Genomic DNA, 15,137 nt, shown 5'->3' on the forward strand with positions numbered 1-15,137 from the left:
TCAGGTATGATCTGAGACAGATCTGAGTGTAGGCATACAGAAGTAGACAGATAAACAAAGAGTCAGAGAAATAAGTGTATAAATGGATTGATGGAGAAGTAATTATCTCTTACTCGCAATAAACAATATCAGTAAGTTAATAGGCGGTAGCTCATTCTTTCATTCGGTACATACCGGTGTGATAAGTCACACAAAGAGGAGTATGATGTTGTTGATGATAATGGTGATGGTAATTACAGGAACAATGACATGCAAAGTAAACATCGGTGTGGGAAAGAGCGAGAATGTTTAATTATGAAAGATGGGATTGAATGCGATGATTTTGGACATTTAGGTAACAGGACCATATGTAATGATATTGTGATTCGTATGATGGATATGTATATTTGCATGATAACAGATTAATAAGGCTGTAGTGCAAATAAGATATGAATGCGTTGTAAATTTCAGAGAGAGAGAGAGAGAGAGAGAGAGAGAGAGAGAGAGTAATGAACTAATCTGCAACTAAGGATATGAACAGAGTGGGAGAAAATAACATGAATTGATAATGTACAGTATAACGAGTCTTTCAGTCCTAAAAATTTTGTAGACATTTATTTATTTATTTATTTATTTGTATTTATATATTTTTCATTTATACAAGTGATGAGAAGGTTTTACGTCAACATCACTACGACAATGATTTTGCCTTTTATGATAACTACTGCCATGATTTTATTTGTCCTTAAGGTCCTCTCACATAATAAGGCCTCCATATAACCTTCAGTAATCCTTGCATTAGAAGATTTCTCTCTTAATAATGGAAAATGCGTTCTCTTGTTGAAGTTGATAATGACCCTCTTTCAGTCGATAGGAACAAATCTGTATCAAATTATTTTCCCTTCCTTACTTTTTCCCTAACCATAATATTTCTCACAATATTCCACTGTTATCTTGTCTTCGTTTACATACATTTTTGTTTTATTTTCTTCTTTGTTCGATTCTGGGCATTGGCTTGACAGTTTTCTTTTTCTTTACAGGAATGTGGCGATCTGCAACATAAACATGAAAGCACATCGAATTACCTGGAATCATTTCAGTCTCCAGGTAAAGTACATCAAATCGTCTACACGCAAAATTTCATTCTCTCTCTAACTGTTTCGGGTGTAGTTGATTACAGGACTGGGGTGAGATTCTCGGTTGTATTGACGATCGATTCTCTGTAGTAACTTAATTTATTTTGGAAGAAATCACTAAAACATGGAAAGGTTTTGTAATGACTTTTCCTTGCTCTTCCTGCAGGTTATATACAGTATATATAACTACGATAATTTTTCCCCGCGTAACTAATTTTTTTTTTCTCTGGAAGAGGTACAGGAGACAAGGGAAGACTCTGCATTCCCCTTTCTTTGTCCTTGTCACAAACACAAATCATGGTTACGACTGAGAATTGACCAAAGATTATCCCTGAATCTGTGCCCACATTCTGGCTACTCAACCGTATTGAAAGATCTAAATTACTACCTACTGCCAGACGCCTTAATCCCGTAAGGGGTGGCCACAAACAAATCGCCTCCATGTCGCCCTGTCCCTCGTCATGGGGGTAGGGGGTTTTTTCAAGAATACTCCCCCAGTATCCCTGCTTGTCGTACAAGGTGACTAAAAGAGTTGGCGGAGGGTTAGTGCCCCTCCCCGGAAAACAACTAATTAAAAAGTCGAACAAGAAGCCTCGGACAAGGACTGACCAAAAGATGACGACCCAGGACCGGACAAAGGACTTGGTAATTGCAACATGGAATGTTAAAGGTGCAAATGATGGGGTGAAAGAGAGAGAGATTGTGCAGGTGCTTGAGGGTGCGAAAGTTGATGTATGTGGAGTAACTGAAACTAAATGGCGCGGTGAGAGTGTGAGAGAATGGATTATGGATGGGGTATTTGTGCAGGAGTAGGTGAGAATGAGAGGGCAAAAGAAGGAGTGTGTATAGTTGTGAGTATAAGATGGAAGAAGAACATAAGAGAGTATGGATCAGTTGGGTCAAGGATTGTGTGGGTATGATTGAAAGTTGGAATACAAATGTGGGCAATTGTGTGCGTGTATGCGCCAACGCAAGATCGTGCAAGCAGAGTGAGAGAAGAGTTCTGGACAAATGTGGAAGTGTGCATGTAAACGTTTGGAAGGTATGAGAGAAAGTTTTTGATCGGTGATATGAATGGTAAAGTAGGGAATGTGAAGGTGGATGGAATAGTTGGTGAGTGGGGTGTGCCTGCTGAGATAGATGAGAATGGCAGTGCGTTAGTGGACATTTGTGTTGGGAGGGGGTTGATGATAGCCAATACCCTCTTCAGGCATAAAATGATCCACAGGTATACATGGCGAGTGACGAGAAGGGTGGGTGGTGAACTGAATGAAAGGAAGGCAATGATTGATTATGTGTGTGTGGATGAAAGGATGCGAAGATGTGTAATGGATGCAAGAGCTTATAGAGGTAGGAGGAGTGGACTTTCTGACCACTACTTGGTGGTGGCCAGAATCAAGGTCCAAGTAGGATGGAGAAATAGAAGAAGGAAAAGACGAGAGGAAGGAGTAGTTGCAAGGAGAGTGGGAAGGTTACAAGAGGATGAGAAAAAGGAAGAATATAAGAGAGAAGTGGAGAAACGATTGGGTAAATATGACTTGGAGCAGATGGGGGACGTGGAAGGTGTGTACGGGATATTCACAGAAGAAATATGTGCAGCATGTGATGTGGTGTGTGGGATGAAGAGAAGACGGAGGGGGGTGCAAGGAACAGTGTGGTGGAATGAAGAGGTGAGACAGGTTGTGGCACAAAAGAAGAAAGCATACAATGAATGGATGAGAAATATGGGCTTAGAAGAAGTAGAGAGGCGGAAGACAAAGTTATATGTAGAGAGGAAGAAAGAGGTGAAAAGATTAGTAAGAGAGAGTAAGAAGACAGTGGATGAGGAATTTGGAAGAAATTTGACTGTAAAGTGGAGGGACTATAAGAAAATGTTCTGGAAAGGGGTGAAGAGAGTAAGACAGGGTGTAAGTGAAGTTAGGAGGGGAATGAACGATAGAAATGGTAGATTACTGGTGGAGAAGGGAGAAAAAGTGAGCAGATGGAGAGAACAATTTAAGGAATTGTTGAACATAGAGGATGGAAGTAATGCGAGTATAAGTGGCTGGGGAATGGCTAGGAGAAGGAAGGAGATGAGAAGACAGGAAGAAATCAGTAGGATAGAAGTTGTGAAAGCAATGAAGAAAGTTAAATTGGGGAAAGCCCCAGGAATTGATGAAGCGTGTGGTGAAATGCTGAAGCATTGGAGAGAGATAGTAGCAGAATGGACGTGGAAGATCTGTAGACTGGCCTGGGAGGAAGGTAGAGTCCCGGAGGATTGGAAATCAGCTATAATTATTCCCTTGTACAATGGAAAAGGGGAAAAAGAAGTGTGTGGTAATCATAGGGGCATTTGTTTTCTTAGTATAATTGGAAAAGTGTATGGTAGGATACTTATTGACAGAGTTAGAGAAAGAATAGAGGAATTAGTTGGAGAAGAACAGGGAGGCTTTAGGCAGGGAAGAGGTTGTGTAGATCAAATATTCATTCTTAGATCTTTAGTGGAAAAGTTTCTAGAGAAGGGAAAGAAGTTGTATGCGGCTTTCATGGATTTGGAGAAAGCAAATGACAGGGTGGATAGACAAGGATTGTGGAAAGTATTAAGAATACATGGAGTAGATGGGAAGTTGTTGAATGCTGTGAAGAGTATGTATGATGGTGCTAAGGCTGCAGTGCGTGTGGATGGTGAACTGAGTGAATTTTTCTCTTTGAAGGTTGGGTTGAAACAGGTATGTCTCATGTCTCCATGGTTGTTCAATCTGTACATGGATGGGGTAATAAAAGAGATACAAGGTAGGGCAGTGGATGTTGGAGTGGCTCTGGTGAGAGAGGGTAGTGTTTGGAAACTCCCTGTACTGTTTGCAGATGATACTGTGTTGTTGAGTGAAGACGAAGGGGAGCCGCATGGCTTGGTGGATGAGTTTGGGAGAGTGTGTAAGAAACGAAATCTAGAGGTGAATGTAGGGAAGAGTAAAGTGATGGTCTTTGAGAGAGGTGAAGTCAGTGAATGTACAGCGAGGTTGGATGGTGAGGAATTGGAAAATGTGAGCACGTTTAAGTACTTGAGTAGTGTGATGAGTAAGGATGGAGGTTTGAGGGTGAAGTGCTTGAAAGGGTACAGCAGGGAAGAAAGGTTGCTGGTTCCTTGAAAGCAGTGATAAGAAAAAGGGAAGTGAGCATGGAAGTGAAAAAGTTACTACATGACAACATTGTGATACCAACTGTAAAGTATGAAAGTGAAGCTTAGACGTTGTTGGAAGGACACAAGGCAAGAGTGAGAGCAGTGGAAATGAGTTATTTGAGAGGAGCGTGTGGAGTCACTTGGAGAGGCAGGCTGACAAATGAGGATATAATGGAGCGTTGTGGTGTGGATGTGGATGTGATAGGAAGCGTTAGGAGGAATACACTGAGCTGGTTTGGCCATGTGGAGAGGATGGAGGGTGAAAGACTGACGAAGAGAGTGTATGTGAGTGAGGTGGAGGGGGGGGAGAGGGAGGGGGAGGCCAAGGATGAGATGAAGGGATGGGGTGGAGAGCTATATGAGAGCGGGGTGTGTGAGTTGGGAGCAGGGCAATGAAATGGCGGGGGACAGGGCGACGTGGAGGCGATTTGTTTGAGGCCACCCCGTACGGGATTGAGGCGTCTGGCAATAGATAGATAGATAGATAGTTTTGGGGGGAGGGGCACTAACCCTCCGCCAACCCAGTTGTTGTCACTTAGGGAACACGTGTTGGTTAGTTATAAGGTTACCACCCAGCGCTGTCAATGATTTCCTGGTTTACAGGAAATTATTTGGCTTGCCACTCAGTGTAGAGCTATCCCAAAACAGAGCACCGCTACACTAAAGTTAAGCAATCTAAAAACATTCTAAATGTTTCAATAGCTACTGCTTTAATTACTCTTACTATGAACTAACTTCTTCACATCTAGAAGTTGGTGCTTTGAAGGGTTTCTCTGATAAGTATAATATCTAGAACAATTACAACTATCAAGAAGTTTCAAATGTAAGAGTCCCAAGGTAGATAAATTATGTGTTGAGCTAACTGAAAGGGAATTCAATATTTCACAACTTTTTCTGGTATAGAGTCATCAGATATCGACTATCAGAATGGTATGGTCTTGTCTTTTACTGGTCATCTTACCATCATAACTGAAAAGCACGATCCTATAGTAATCCTTCAATTTTAGTTCAGTACTGCATTGTATTAAACACGTCTCTGATAATTACCGGGTATGTACTGCAAAATAGGGCACTTGGGTGCTGTTTTTTCTTGTCAACATCTTATGGAACAAGAAAGCAATAAGATTTAGTGTGTTTTTGCTGATGGGTGTCTTGGTGAACTACGGTATGAAATCTCTTGGGTACCTCACGGGAGGGTTCTAGGCCTATTATAATTCATTACCTATACACATGACCAGTAGTTTAATGTAAGAGTAAACAGGTGGTTTTGACTAATGATGCCTCCTTACTTGCTACTATTCCTTCACGAAATGACAGAGCTGCTGTTGCTAGTTCCTTAAGTGAGGATTTTGAAGGGAATATTGTTTAACGTAGGAAACCGTATGGCCTAATGGTATTAGAAATTTCTTCATAGTGGGCTATCGAAAACGGTAACCTTCTACCATTGCTGACTACTATTACAGACATGCATAATACGGCTTCCTGATTCCTGACACATGTATAACACTGCCCACCAATACAAGAAACATGTTATTGGCTTAGGACTAATGAAACTGAAGGAAAAACACCTTAATATTCGTGAAATTGAGTGACATAAATGGCGTCCACGGACTAAACAACTTAAGGCTCTAGCAAGCACATCTTCTTCCACACTCACCAACGACAGTAAGATTGACTCTTGTAGTCTTGGTGGGCTGCAGTTTGAAGTCCACACGGCAGGTGTACAGGCCTTGGTCAGCTAAAGTCAAGGCGGAGAGCCTTAGTAGTGCTGGGGATGACCTCACCTCCAGGGTGGCCCTTGACCCAAGCTGCTCCTCGTCTGACCAGTGCCTCTCTCTGCCTCGACCAAGCCACCTCTCGTCCAGTCTGTCACATAAGATGAAGGATGGCTACATTTACTGTATGCTCAAGTCTAAAATCTTCTCCTGGAAGAAACAAAAGAAGGATTAGATTTATGTTAAAACTCAGTCTTCTCCCTTAAGTGCCCTTGTTCCCTGCACGACTCTTTTGTCCTATTTGGTGGTGAAAGAAAGAGGAAGAAAGCTTAGCTAAGACGAAGAAGAACAACAAGAATCGCCTGGTAGCACAAAGATAAAATGAAAATTTCATTATCAGAGAAAAGGTTCTAATTTTGTTGACTACGATAGCCCATTCCAGGGCGCCTACTACTGGAAGGGGTGCAGAATTACTGAAACCATGAACTGCCAAGGTTACTGGAGACTTCTGAACCCCCAAACGTGAACAAATTTCGTCTTGTGGTAGTAAGAACAAAATACAAACTGCGTATATTTCTTTTGTTAACACCGCTAAAACCCGCAGGAGTGTAATGAAAATTACTGACTAGGACTGAACAACCAAAAACATAAGGCAGAGAATAGGTTTATGATAATTATTACCAACGGTGAAGCCGACAGGTCAATAAGTGGTTGCACCTGGAGATTTTTTTATTTTCTCCAAGGAAACTTCGAATATCTGCTCTAAAGCGCCCTGAGCGATTTTCTTTTGAAATGCAAAGTTGCTCAGCTTGAAATTTTAAGTTAATTTAACATGTCAGTTGTTGCGTCAGCTGAAGCACCAGCTGACTATTAGGCGATTTTCAATTTCGGCCATATGGAGGCATTTTAGCGACTTTTACGAAATACGGTACAGAGTTGCTCAGCATGAAATTCTGAGTTGGTGTGACATGTCAACTGTTGCATTAGCTGATACATCAGCTGATCAATTGGCAGTTTTCAATTTTTGCCGTAAGATGGTATTTTAATAAAACTCTTTCTCATATCCTATGAGTTTCAAAGAGAGAAGCTTTAAAAATTTCCTACAGTAGTTTCGCCGCAGGTTTTTTTTTTTTTTTTTTTACGTGTCTTACTCTGGGCAGAGGCTTCAGAGCCTATTCCCATGTCCCAGTAGTCCTCCTATATCTCCACATGTCACCACTTCTGAGCTAACACCCACCATCCATATTGAATACATAATAGGCCTGTCTCCTACAGGACTGGTGTACTGGTATTAGCAGGGGTACTTTTGTGACCTGTCGGCGGGTCATCTGGCAGATCAGAAAAATCTGCTTTTTAAGACATTCAAATCCTTAAACTGTTCCCTGCCCCAGCCGGGATTCGAACCTGGGTCCATTAGTACTGCAGGCTGCCTCTCTACCGATTCTGCCTCTGCCTCCCCCAAAGTCTCTTCTTGCTCAGTATGACAATGGAGAAAAAATTAGCGCCTGTCTGCATTTGGCAAACTGATATCAATTATCTGACAGTGTCTCCTCACTGTTCTTATCCTGCATGAATTATTTTTACCTTGTTTTTTCACATTCTCCTTCATTCTTGCCTCATTATTTACACTCTTCTTATCAACATCATCATCATTATTATTGATTTTCTATGATTATTATTATTGTTACTGCCTTTTTTACAACTATTACTACTGCTCCTACAACTACTACTATTAATATTACTGTTACTGCTGCTATTACTACTACTACTAAATACTACTACTACTACTACTACTACTACTACTACTACTATTATTGTTATTATTATTATTATTATTGTTACTCATATTACTACTACTGCTACTACTACTACTACTACTACTACTACTACTACTGGTCGGTTTCCTCCACTTTTTCCCCTTTCTCACAATTCTAGCATCACTTTCCGCCCCATTTTTTATCTCCATGCCTTAGTGCGTCACCAGTACATTCTTCCTTCACTTACACACTTTTCTTCCACCTCCCATACTCTCCATCCCCTACTCTCTTATTACTTTCTTTTTCCTCTCCATAGATTTCTGCCAGTATTTTCCCTTCGTTCTTAGCCAGTCTGCGTCGTTTTAACCAAGTTCTGCAGCATCCTCCTTCTTTTATATATACACCTTCAGACCCTTCTCCATGTCTTCTTTTTTTTTTTTTTTCCTGCCTCTCTCTTTCTCCATATTTTTGTTTTCTCTCTTTATTCCATTTTTTTTTTTTCGCTGATATTGTCGCATCCTCAGCCAGTTCCCCCATCACTTACACACTGTCCATCCTCTTGCCAAACTCTTCATCTGTTTCTTCCTCATATATCCACAACTGCCTCACCTTTACCCAGTCCCACGTGCTAATTTTTTTTTTTACTAAGTTTTCCTGTATTCTCATCCTTTCTTTTTTTCCCTCTTCCTCTGTCTTCTCCTTGCAAATATTTAAATAATTTCTCCTGTTTCTTATCCCGCCTCATTATTAACAGCTTATGCCACATTCTTGGCCCACATCGTTTAATTTTCTTTTGCTTACACACTCCTCATCCATCACCCCATATTCTTCTTCTTCTTCTTCTTTATCTTCTTCTTCTTCTTCATTATCATCATCATCATCATCATCTTCTTCTTCTTCTTCTTCTTCTTCTTCTTCTTCTTCTTCTCCTCCTCCTCTTTCTTCTTTCTTCTTCTTCGTTTTTCTTTCTTCTTCCTTCTTTTCTTCTTCTTCTTCTTCTTTCTGCTTCTTTTCCTTCTTCTCCTTCTTCTTCTCCCTCGTTAGACATTTTCCTTGTAGTTATCTCCATGTGTCATGCTAAGTTTAGGTAGAGCCTCTCTCCTTCCTACCACTTTCACAGTCTCCCGCATATTCTCATTCCTCTACCACTCTTTTTTATTCTTCCTCTCCCCGTGGTTTTCATCCCACGTCAACTTTACCAAGTTTTGTTCGCGTCCTCAGCTTTTCCTAAATTCTTTGCCCTTTCAGGTTCCTCTTACACTGTCCTAATCATCCTCACCTTCCTTCTCTCCTTTCTTCTCTCTTTCCGTGTAATGCTAGCTGGACCTCTTCCATTGTTCTTACCACGTATGTGCCAAGTTTTTTACCAACTTTTGTCGTACCCTCCTGTTTCTTCTTCCAGCTTCTTCTTATCCTCTTTCTTACAATATATTTTCTTCTGTTACATACACTGCTCATATCGTCTTTCCCTGGTCTTACTCCGTTTCGTTTTTACCAGCTTCTGTCGCATCCTCTCCCATTTTCCTTTCTTCTTTCTTACACTCGCACACTCATCGTTCACCTCTCCTTCACCTTTCATCTCTAAGCCCACATTTTTCCATTATCATCCGTTGTTCACATCCCTCTTCATTTTTTCCAAGCTGTTTCACATCCTCCTTCTCTCCACCTACACACTCTTCTTCCACCTCCCTTACCCGTCTTCGTCCGTTCCTCCTTCTCCTTTCCTTATCCTTGCACACATTTCTGTCAGTACCTTCCCTATTTTCTTCTTCCCCCACTTTATTCGCTCCTGCCACATATTTCAACCTTCCATAGCCTTTCCTCAGGTGCCAAACTTTTTTTCCTCCTTTATCTTTATTTGTTAGCTTTTCCTTTTTCCAGATCCTTCTCTCTCTCTCTCTCTCTCTCTCTCTCTCTCTCTCTCTCTCTCTCTCTCTCTCTCTCATTAGTTATACCATTCTCATCCTTCTGCCAACCTTTGCCTTTGTTCAATGTCAACAGGACAACATGAGAAGCAGCCATTACGTCAAAAGTACCAATTATGTTACTAGCACTGGTTAAGTCAGAGGTACCAGTTGACAGTCAGCGCTACCAGTTAGTAGTCAGCAGCACCAGTTAACAGTCAACAATACCAGCTGGCAGTCAGCAATACCAGATAACTCTCAGCAGCACCAGTTTACAATCAGCACCACCATTAGCAGCAGTTAACGGTCAGCAGCGCCAGATAAGTCAGCACTACTAGTTAAATCAGCAGCATCAGTTTGCAATCAGCAACACAGTTTACCAGTCAGTACTACCAGTTAACATTCAGCAGCACCAGTTAGCTGTCAGCAGCACCAGTTATCAGTCAGCAGCACCAATTATCAGTCAGCAGCACCAGGGATCAGTCAGCAACACCAGGAATCAGTCAGCAGCACCAATTATCAGTCAGCAGCTCCAGTTATCAGTGGGCAGCACCAGTTATCAGTGGGCAGCACCAATTATCAGTGAGCAGCACCAGTTATCAGTCAGCAGCACCAGTTATCAGTCAGCAGCACCAGCTATCAGTCAGCAGCACCAGTTATCAGTCAGCAGCACCAGTTATTAGTCAGCAGCACCAGCTATCAGTCAGCAGCACCAGTTATCAGTCAGCAGCACCAGTTATCAATCAGCAGCACCAAATACAGCACCATGTATCAGTCAGCAGCGCCAGCTATCGGTCAGCAGCACCAAATACAGCATCATGTATCAGTCAGCAGTCAGCAGCACGAGCTATCAGTCAGCAGCACGAACTATCAGTCAGTAGCACCAGTTATCAGTCAACAGCACCAGTTATTAGTCAGCAGCACCAGTTATCAGTCAGCAGCACCAGCTATCAGTCAGCAGCACCAGTTATCAGTCAGCAGCACCAGCTATCAGCCAGCAGCACCAGTTATCAGTCAGCAGCACCAAATACAGCACCAGTTATCAGTCACCAGCACGATCTATCAGTCAGCAGCACCAGTTATCAGTCAGCAGCACTAGCTGTCAGTCAGCAGCACCAGTTATCAGTCAGCAGCACCAAATACAGCACCAGGTATCAGTCAGCAGCACCAGTTATCAGTCAACAGCACCAAATACAGCACCAGGTATCAGTCAGCAGCACCAAATACGGCACCAGCTATCAGTCAGCAGCACCAGTTATATGTCAACAGCACCAGTTATCAGTCAGCAGCATCAGTTATCAGTCAGCAACACCAATAATCAATCAGCAGCACCGGTTATCAGTCAGTAGCACCAAATACAGCACCACGTATCAGTCGGCAGCACCAGTTATCAGTCAGCAGCACCAGTTATCAGTCAGCAACACCAACAATCAATCAGCAACATCAATAATCAATCAGCAGCACCAGTTATCAGTCAGCAATGCCAGTTATCAGTCAGGAGCACCAGTTATCAGTCAGCAGCACCAGTTGCTGGTTCCTTGAAAGCAGTGATAAGAAAAAGGGATGTGAGCATGGAAGTGAAAAAGTTACTACATGACAACATTGTGATACCAACTGTAAAGTATGGATCTGAAGCTTGGACCTTGTTGGAGGGACAGAAGTCAAGAGTAACAGCAATGGAAATGAGTTGCTTGAGAGGAGCCTGTGGAGTCACATGGAGAGACAGACTGATAGATGTGGATGTGAAGGAGCGTTGTGGTGTGGATATGGATGTGATAGGAATCGTTAAGAGAAACACACTGAGGTGGTTAGGCCATGTGGAGAGGATGGAGAGTGAGAGACTGACGAGGAGAGTGTATGTGAGTGAAGTGGAGGGGAAGAGAGGGAGGGGGAGGGCAAGGATGAGATGGAGGGATGGAGTGGAGAGATATATGAGAGGGGTGTGTGAGCTGGGAGCAGGGCAGTGAAATGGAGGGGGACAGGACGACGTGGAGGCGATTTGTTTGTGGCCACCCCGTATGAGTTTAAGGCGTTTGGCAATAGATAGATAGATAGACAGAACCAACTGGAAGCCAACAGCACCAATTAGCAGTCAGCAGCACCAGTTATCAGTACCAGCACGTCTTAAATCAACAGCACCAATTATCAGTAAGAAGCATTAGTTAACACTCATCAGCGTTAGTTAACATTCAGTAGCACAAGTTAAGTAGCACCAGTTAAGAGGCATCAGCACCAGATAACAGTCAACAGCACCATGAGTCAGCAGTATTACTTGGCAGTCAGTAATCAGGTAACAGTCAGCAGCCTCCAGTTAACAGTCAGATCTGTCCAGTTAACAGGGGCTGGCATCCTTCACACACACTAACTTCCTCCTCACCGTCACTAAATTTTCCCTCACACTCACTAAATTTCCCCTCATACTCATTAATTTTCCCTCACACTCACTAAATTTCCCCTCATACTCATTAATCTTCCCTCACACTCGCTTAATTTTCCCTCACACTCGCTTAATTTTCCCTCACACTCGCTTAATTTTCCCTCACACTCGCTTAATTTTCCCTCACACTCGCTTAATTTTCCTTCACACTCGCTTAATTTTCCCTCACACTCGCTTAATTTTCCCTCACACTCGCTTAATTTTCTCTCACACTCGCTTAATTTTCCCTTCACACTCGCTTAATTTTCCTTCACACTCGCTTAATTTTCCCTCACACTCGCTTAATTTTCCCTCACACTCGCTTAATTTTCTCTCACACTCGCTTAATTTTCCCTTCACACTCACTAAATTTCCCCTCACACTCGCTTAATTTTCCTTCACACTCGCTTAATTTTCTCTCAGACTCGCTTAATTTTCTCTCACACTCGCTTAATTTTCTCTCACACTCGCTTAATTTTCTCTCACACTCGCTTAATTTTCTCTCACACTCACTAAATTTCCCCTCATACTCATTAATTTTCCCTTCACACTGGCTTAATTTTCTCTCAGACTCGCTTAATTTTCTCTCACACTCACTAAATTTCCCCTCACACTCGCTTAATTTTCTCTCACACTCACTAAATTTCCCCTCACAACCAAAAAGTTTTCCCTCACGTTCGCTGAGTTTCCCCTCACACTCACTAAATGTACCCGATACTGGGGCATGGTTTGGGTGCACTCCTGGGGCGGCATTCATAAACATTCCTAAGAGTTAATTGTATATAAGATACTTCATTATCATTTCCTTTTCATTTCACCTTAACAGAGTACTCTTCTCCCCTCATCCCATCAAATCTAGTTTCATCCAAACCCCTCGCTCCCCGTCCCCTTCCTCCCTTCCTACATCCATTCCTTTCTTTATTCCACTCGGCTTCCCCCGCAACCCTTTGCTCTCCTTCCATCAATCCATTCCCTTCCCAGTCTTCCCTCAATCCCTCCGTCCTTCGCCCAGATTCTCTCTCTCTCTCTCTCTCTCTCTCTCTCTCTCTCTCTCTCTCTCTCTCTCTCTCTCACACACACACACACACACACACACACACACACACACACACACACACATAATGATTGCACTCGCTTTATATCGAGAACTACAGCAACTATTTATGAGAGAGAGAGAGAGAGAGACAGACAGACAGACAGAGAGAGAGAGAGAGAGGTGTAAGCTTCTATTCGCATACAGTATGTGTACCAGTATTGAGGATAATCCGTTCGCCAGTGAAAGAACAGACTAAATGGATAAAGGAAAATACCACTGCAAAAAAAAAAAGGAACTAATTATTTTTTTTGTGATAGGAATATGAATATAGTGTGGAAGGAAAACACGGTGAGTGAGTGAAAAGGCTGTAACATAGAGAGAGAGAGGGGGGGGGTATGTAGACTGGCTGAATACTATTAGTAAAAAATAGGGTCAGAGAATGCAAGTGTATGATGTGAATGAAAAGCGTGGTGAATGGTCAAGTGAATAAAGGAGTTACTGAATACGATATACATAGAAAGAATAATTATGTGACAGAATAAGTGAGTGAATGAAAGAGGGAATAAGAAGCGGTGCCAAGGCACACCAAACCCGTCCCCGGCAGTCACTTTAATGCTGACATAAACACAATAGGATATCTAGTCAAAGATGTCATATATCAAATATGGAGTAAATCCGGTGAAAACTGACGATTTTATGCCCATCTGAAATTATAGGCCCGACCCACCTGAAACTGACCCCCCTTCCGCTAACTGTAGGGTGACACCCTCATGTAATGAGGCATGTTACGGAATGAAGATTTGAGTGATGCACATTTAGGTTTCGGTTGTATGCCGATATGACGAATTTGAAAGGAGTTATGGCGAAAAAGCGATTTTTACCCGTCTTTTTTTTTTTTTAATACATTTTTTGGACCTACAGCCTAGGCCTGAGCCCAGTTTGGCCCAAAATTTAATCAGGTGATCAGAAGGCCATAGGCCATCATCCCAGTAATTTTGGTGAAAATCGCACGAGTATTTTTCGCGCAAAGTTGTTGGCAGACAGACAGACAAACCGAGTGAAAACAATACTCGTTCCCGAGCCCCTCTGAGGCGGGGACGGGTAATAGTAATGAGAATGTATTTAGGTCTTCATTCTCACAATTATACTCATACACAATTAACCCTTATTCCATCGTCCTCTGCACTCAGTCACCTTATTTCTCCCCTTTCCCCACCCTCCCATCTCCTCACACGTCCATGTTCTCCCTTTTTTTTGTCTGTGTGTGTGGTCCCTCTTCTCTCACTCTTCTTCCTCCTTCCTCCAGCGTCCCTTTTTCTCTTACGCTTCTTCCTCTATACTCCAGCTTCCCCTCTTCCTCTTTTACTCTCCCCTTCCCATCCCCTCATCACTCCCTGTCACCTTCTCCCTCTCTACTCCCCCCTTCTCTCTTTTCTCTCCCCACACTGCTCCTCTCTATCCCCATCTCCACCTTCTTACTCCTCTCTACCTCCTCCACCCTCAGTCTCCCTACCCCATTCCCTTTCTTTACCTCAGTCTTAACCCCTTATTATCTCTTCAATCTTTCCTCACCCCCGTCCCTAGTTCCCTCCCCTGTTCACCCCTCTCTATTGCATTCTTCCCTCATTCGCCCTCAGCTCTCCTCCTTTTTCCCTCCTCCTCATCTGTCCCTCCCTAACCCCATACCCCTCTCCCCCCACTCAACATCCACACTTCTCTATTCTTCCTCCTCAGTCTCCTTTTCTCCTCCCCTAACTTCTCTCCCCCAACCCTGTTTCTTTCCCCCCCCCCCCTCACCCATCTCTCTTCTCCTCATCCTCCCCCCATCTCTTTATCCTCAGTCACCTAGCCCTCTCTTCCTCCACTTCCAACCTGTCCTTTCCTTCATTCAATCTCACCCCTGTCTACCTCGCCTCTTCCTCACCCCCCTCCCCACGGTTTCTGCCACACGCTATTGCCACCTCCCATTCCTTTCCCCTTCCTTTCCTTTTTTCCCCTAATCCCCTCCTCCCCTCCTTTTCCCCTTTCCTTCTT

The 15,137-nt window shown here is 42.9% G+C and overlaps 1 protein-coding gene across 1 annotated transcript in view; it reads right to left on the bottom strand.

The window, feature by feature from the left end:
- LOC145398740 (protein turtle homolog A-like) overlaps nucleotides 1-15,137 on the bottom strand; it is a 357,131-nt gene that overhangs the window by 250,027 nt on the left and 91,967 nt on the right. The window contains exon 3 of the mRNA XM_080271540.1: nucleotides 5,933-6,141. Coding sequence (XP_080127666.1) covers nucleotides 5,933-6,141 — 209 coding nt within the window. The remainder of the gene's footprint in view (nucleotides 1-5,932; nucleotides 6,142-15,137) is intronic.

The sequence above is a fragment of the Coenobita brevimanus genome, chromosome 5, assembly GCF_032717465.1.
Source record: "Coenobita brevimanus isolate Jiangsu-jjx chromosome 5, ASM3271746v2, whole genome shotgun sequence".
In the NCBI taxonomy this organism is placed as follows: Eukaryota; Metazoa; Arthropoda; class Malacostraca; order Decapoda; family Coenobitidae; genus Coenobita; species Coenobita brevimanus.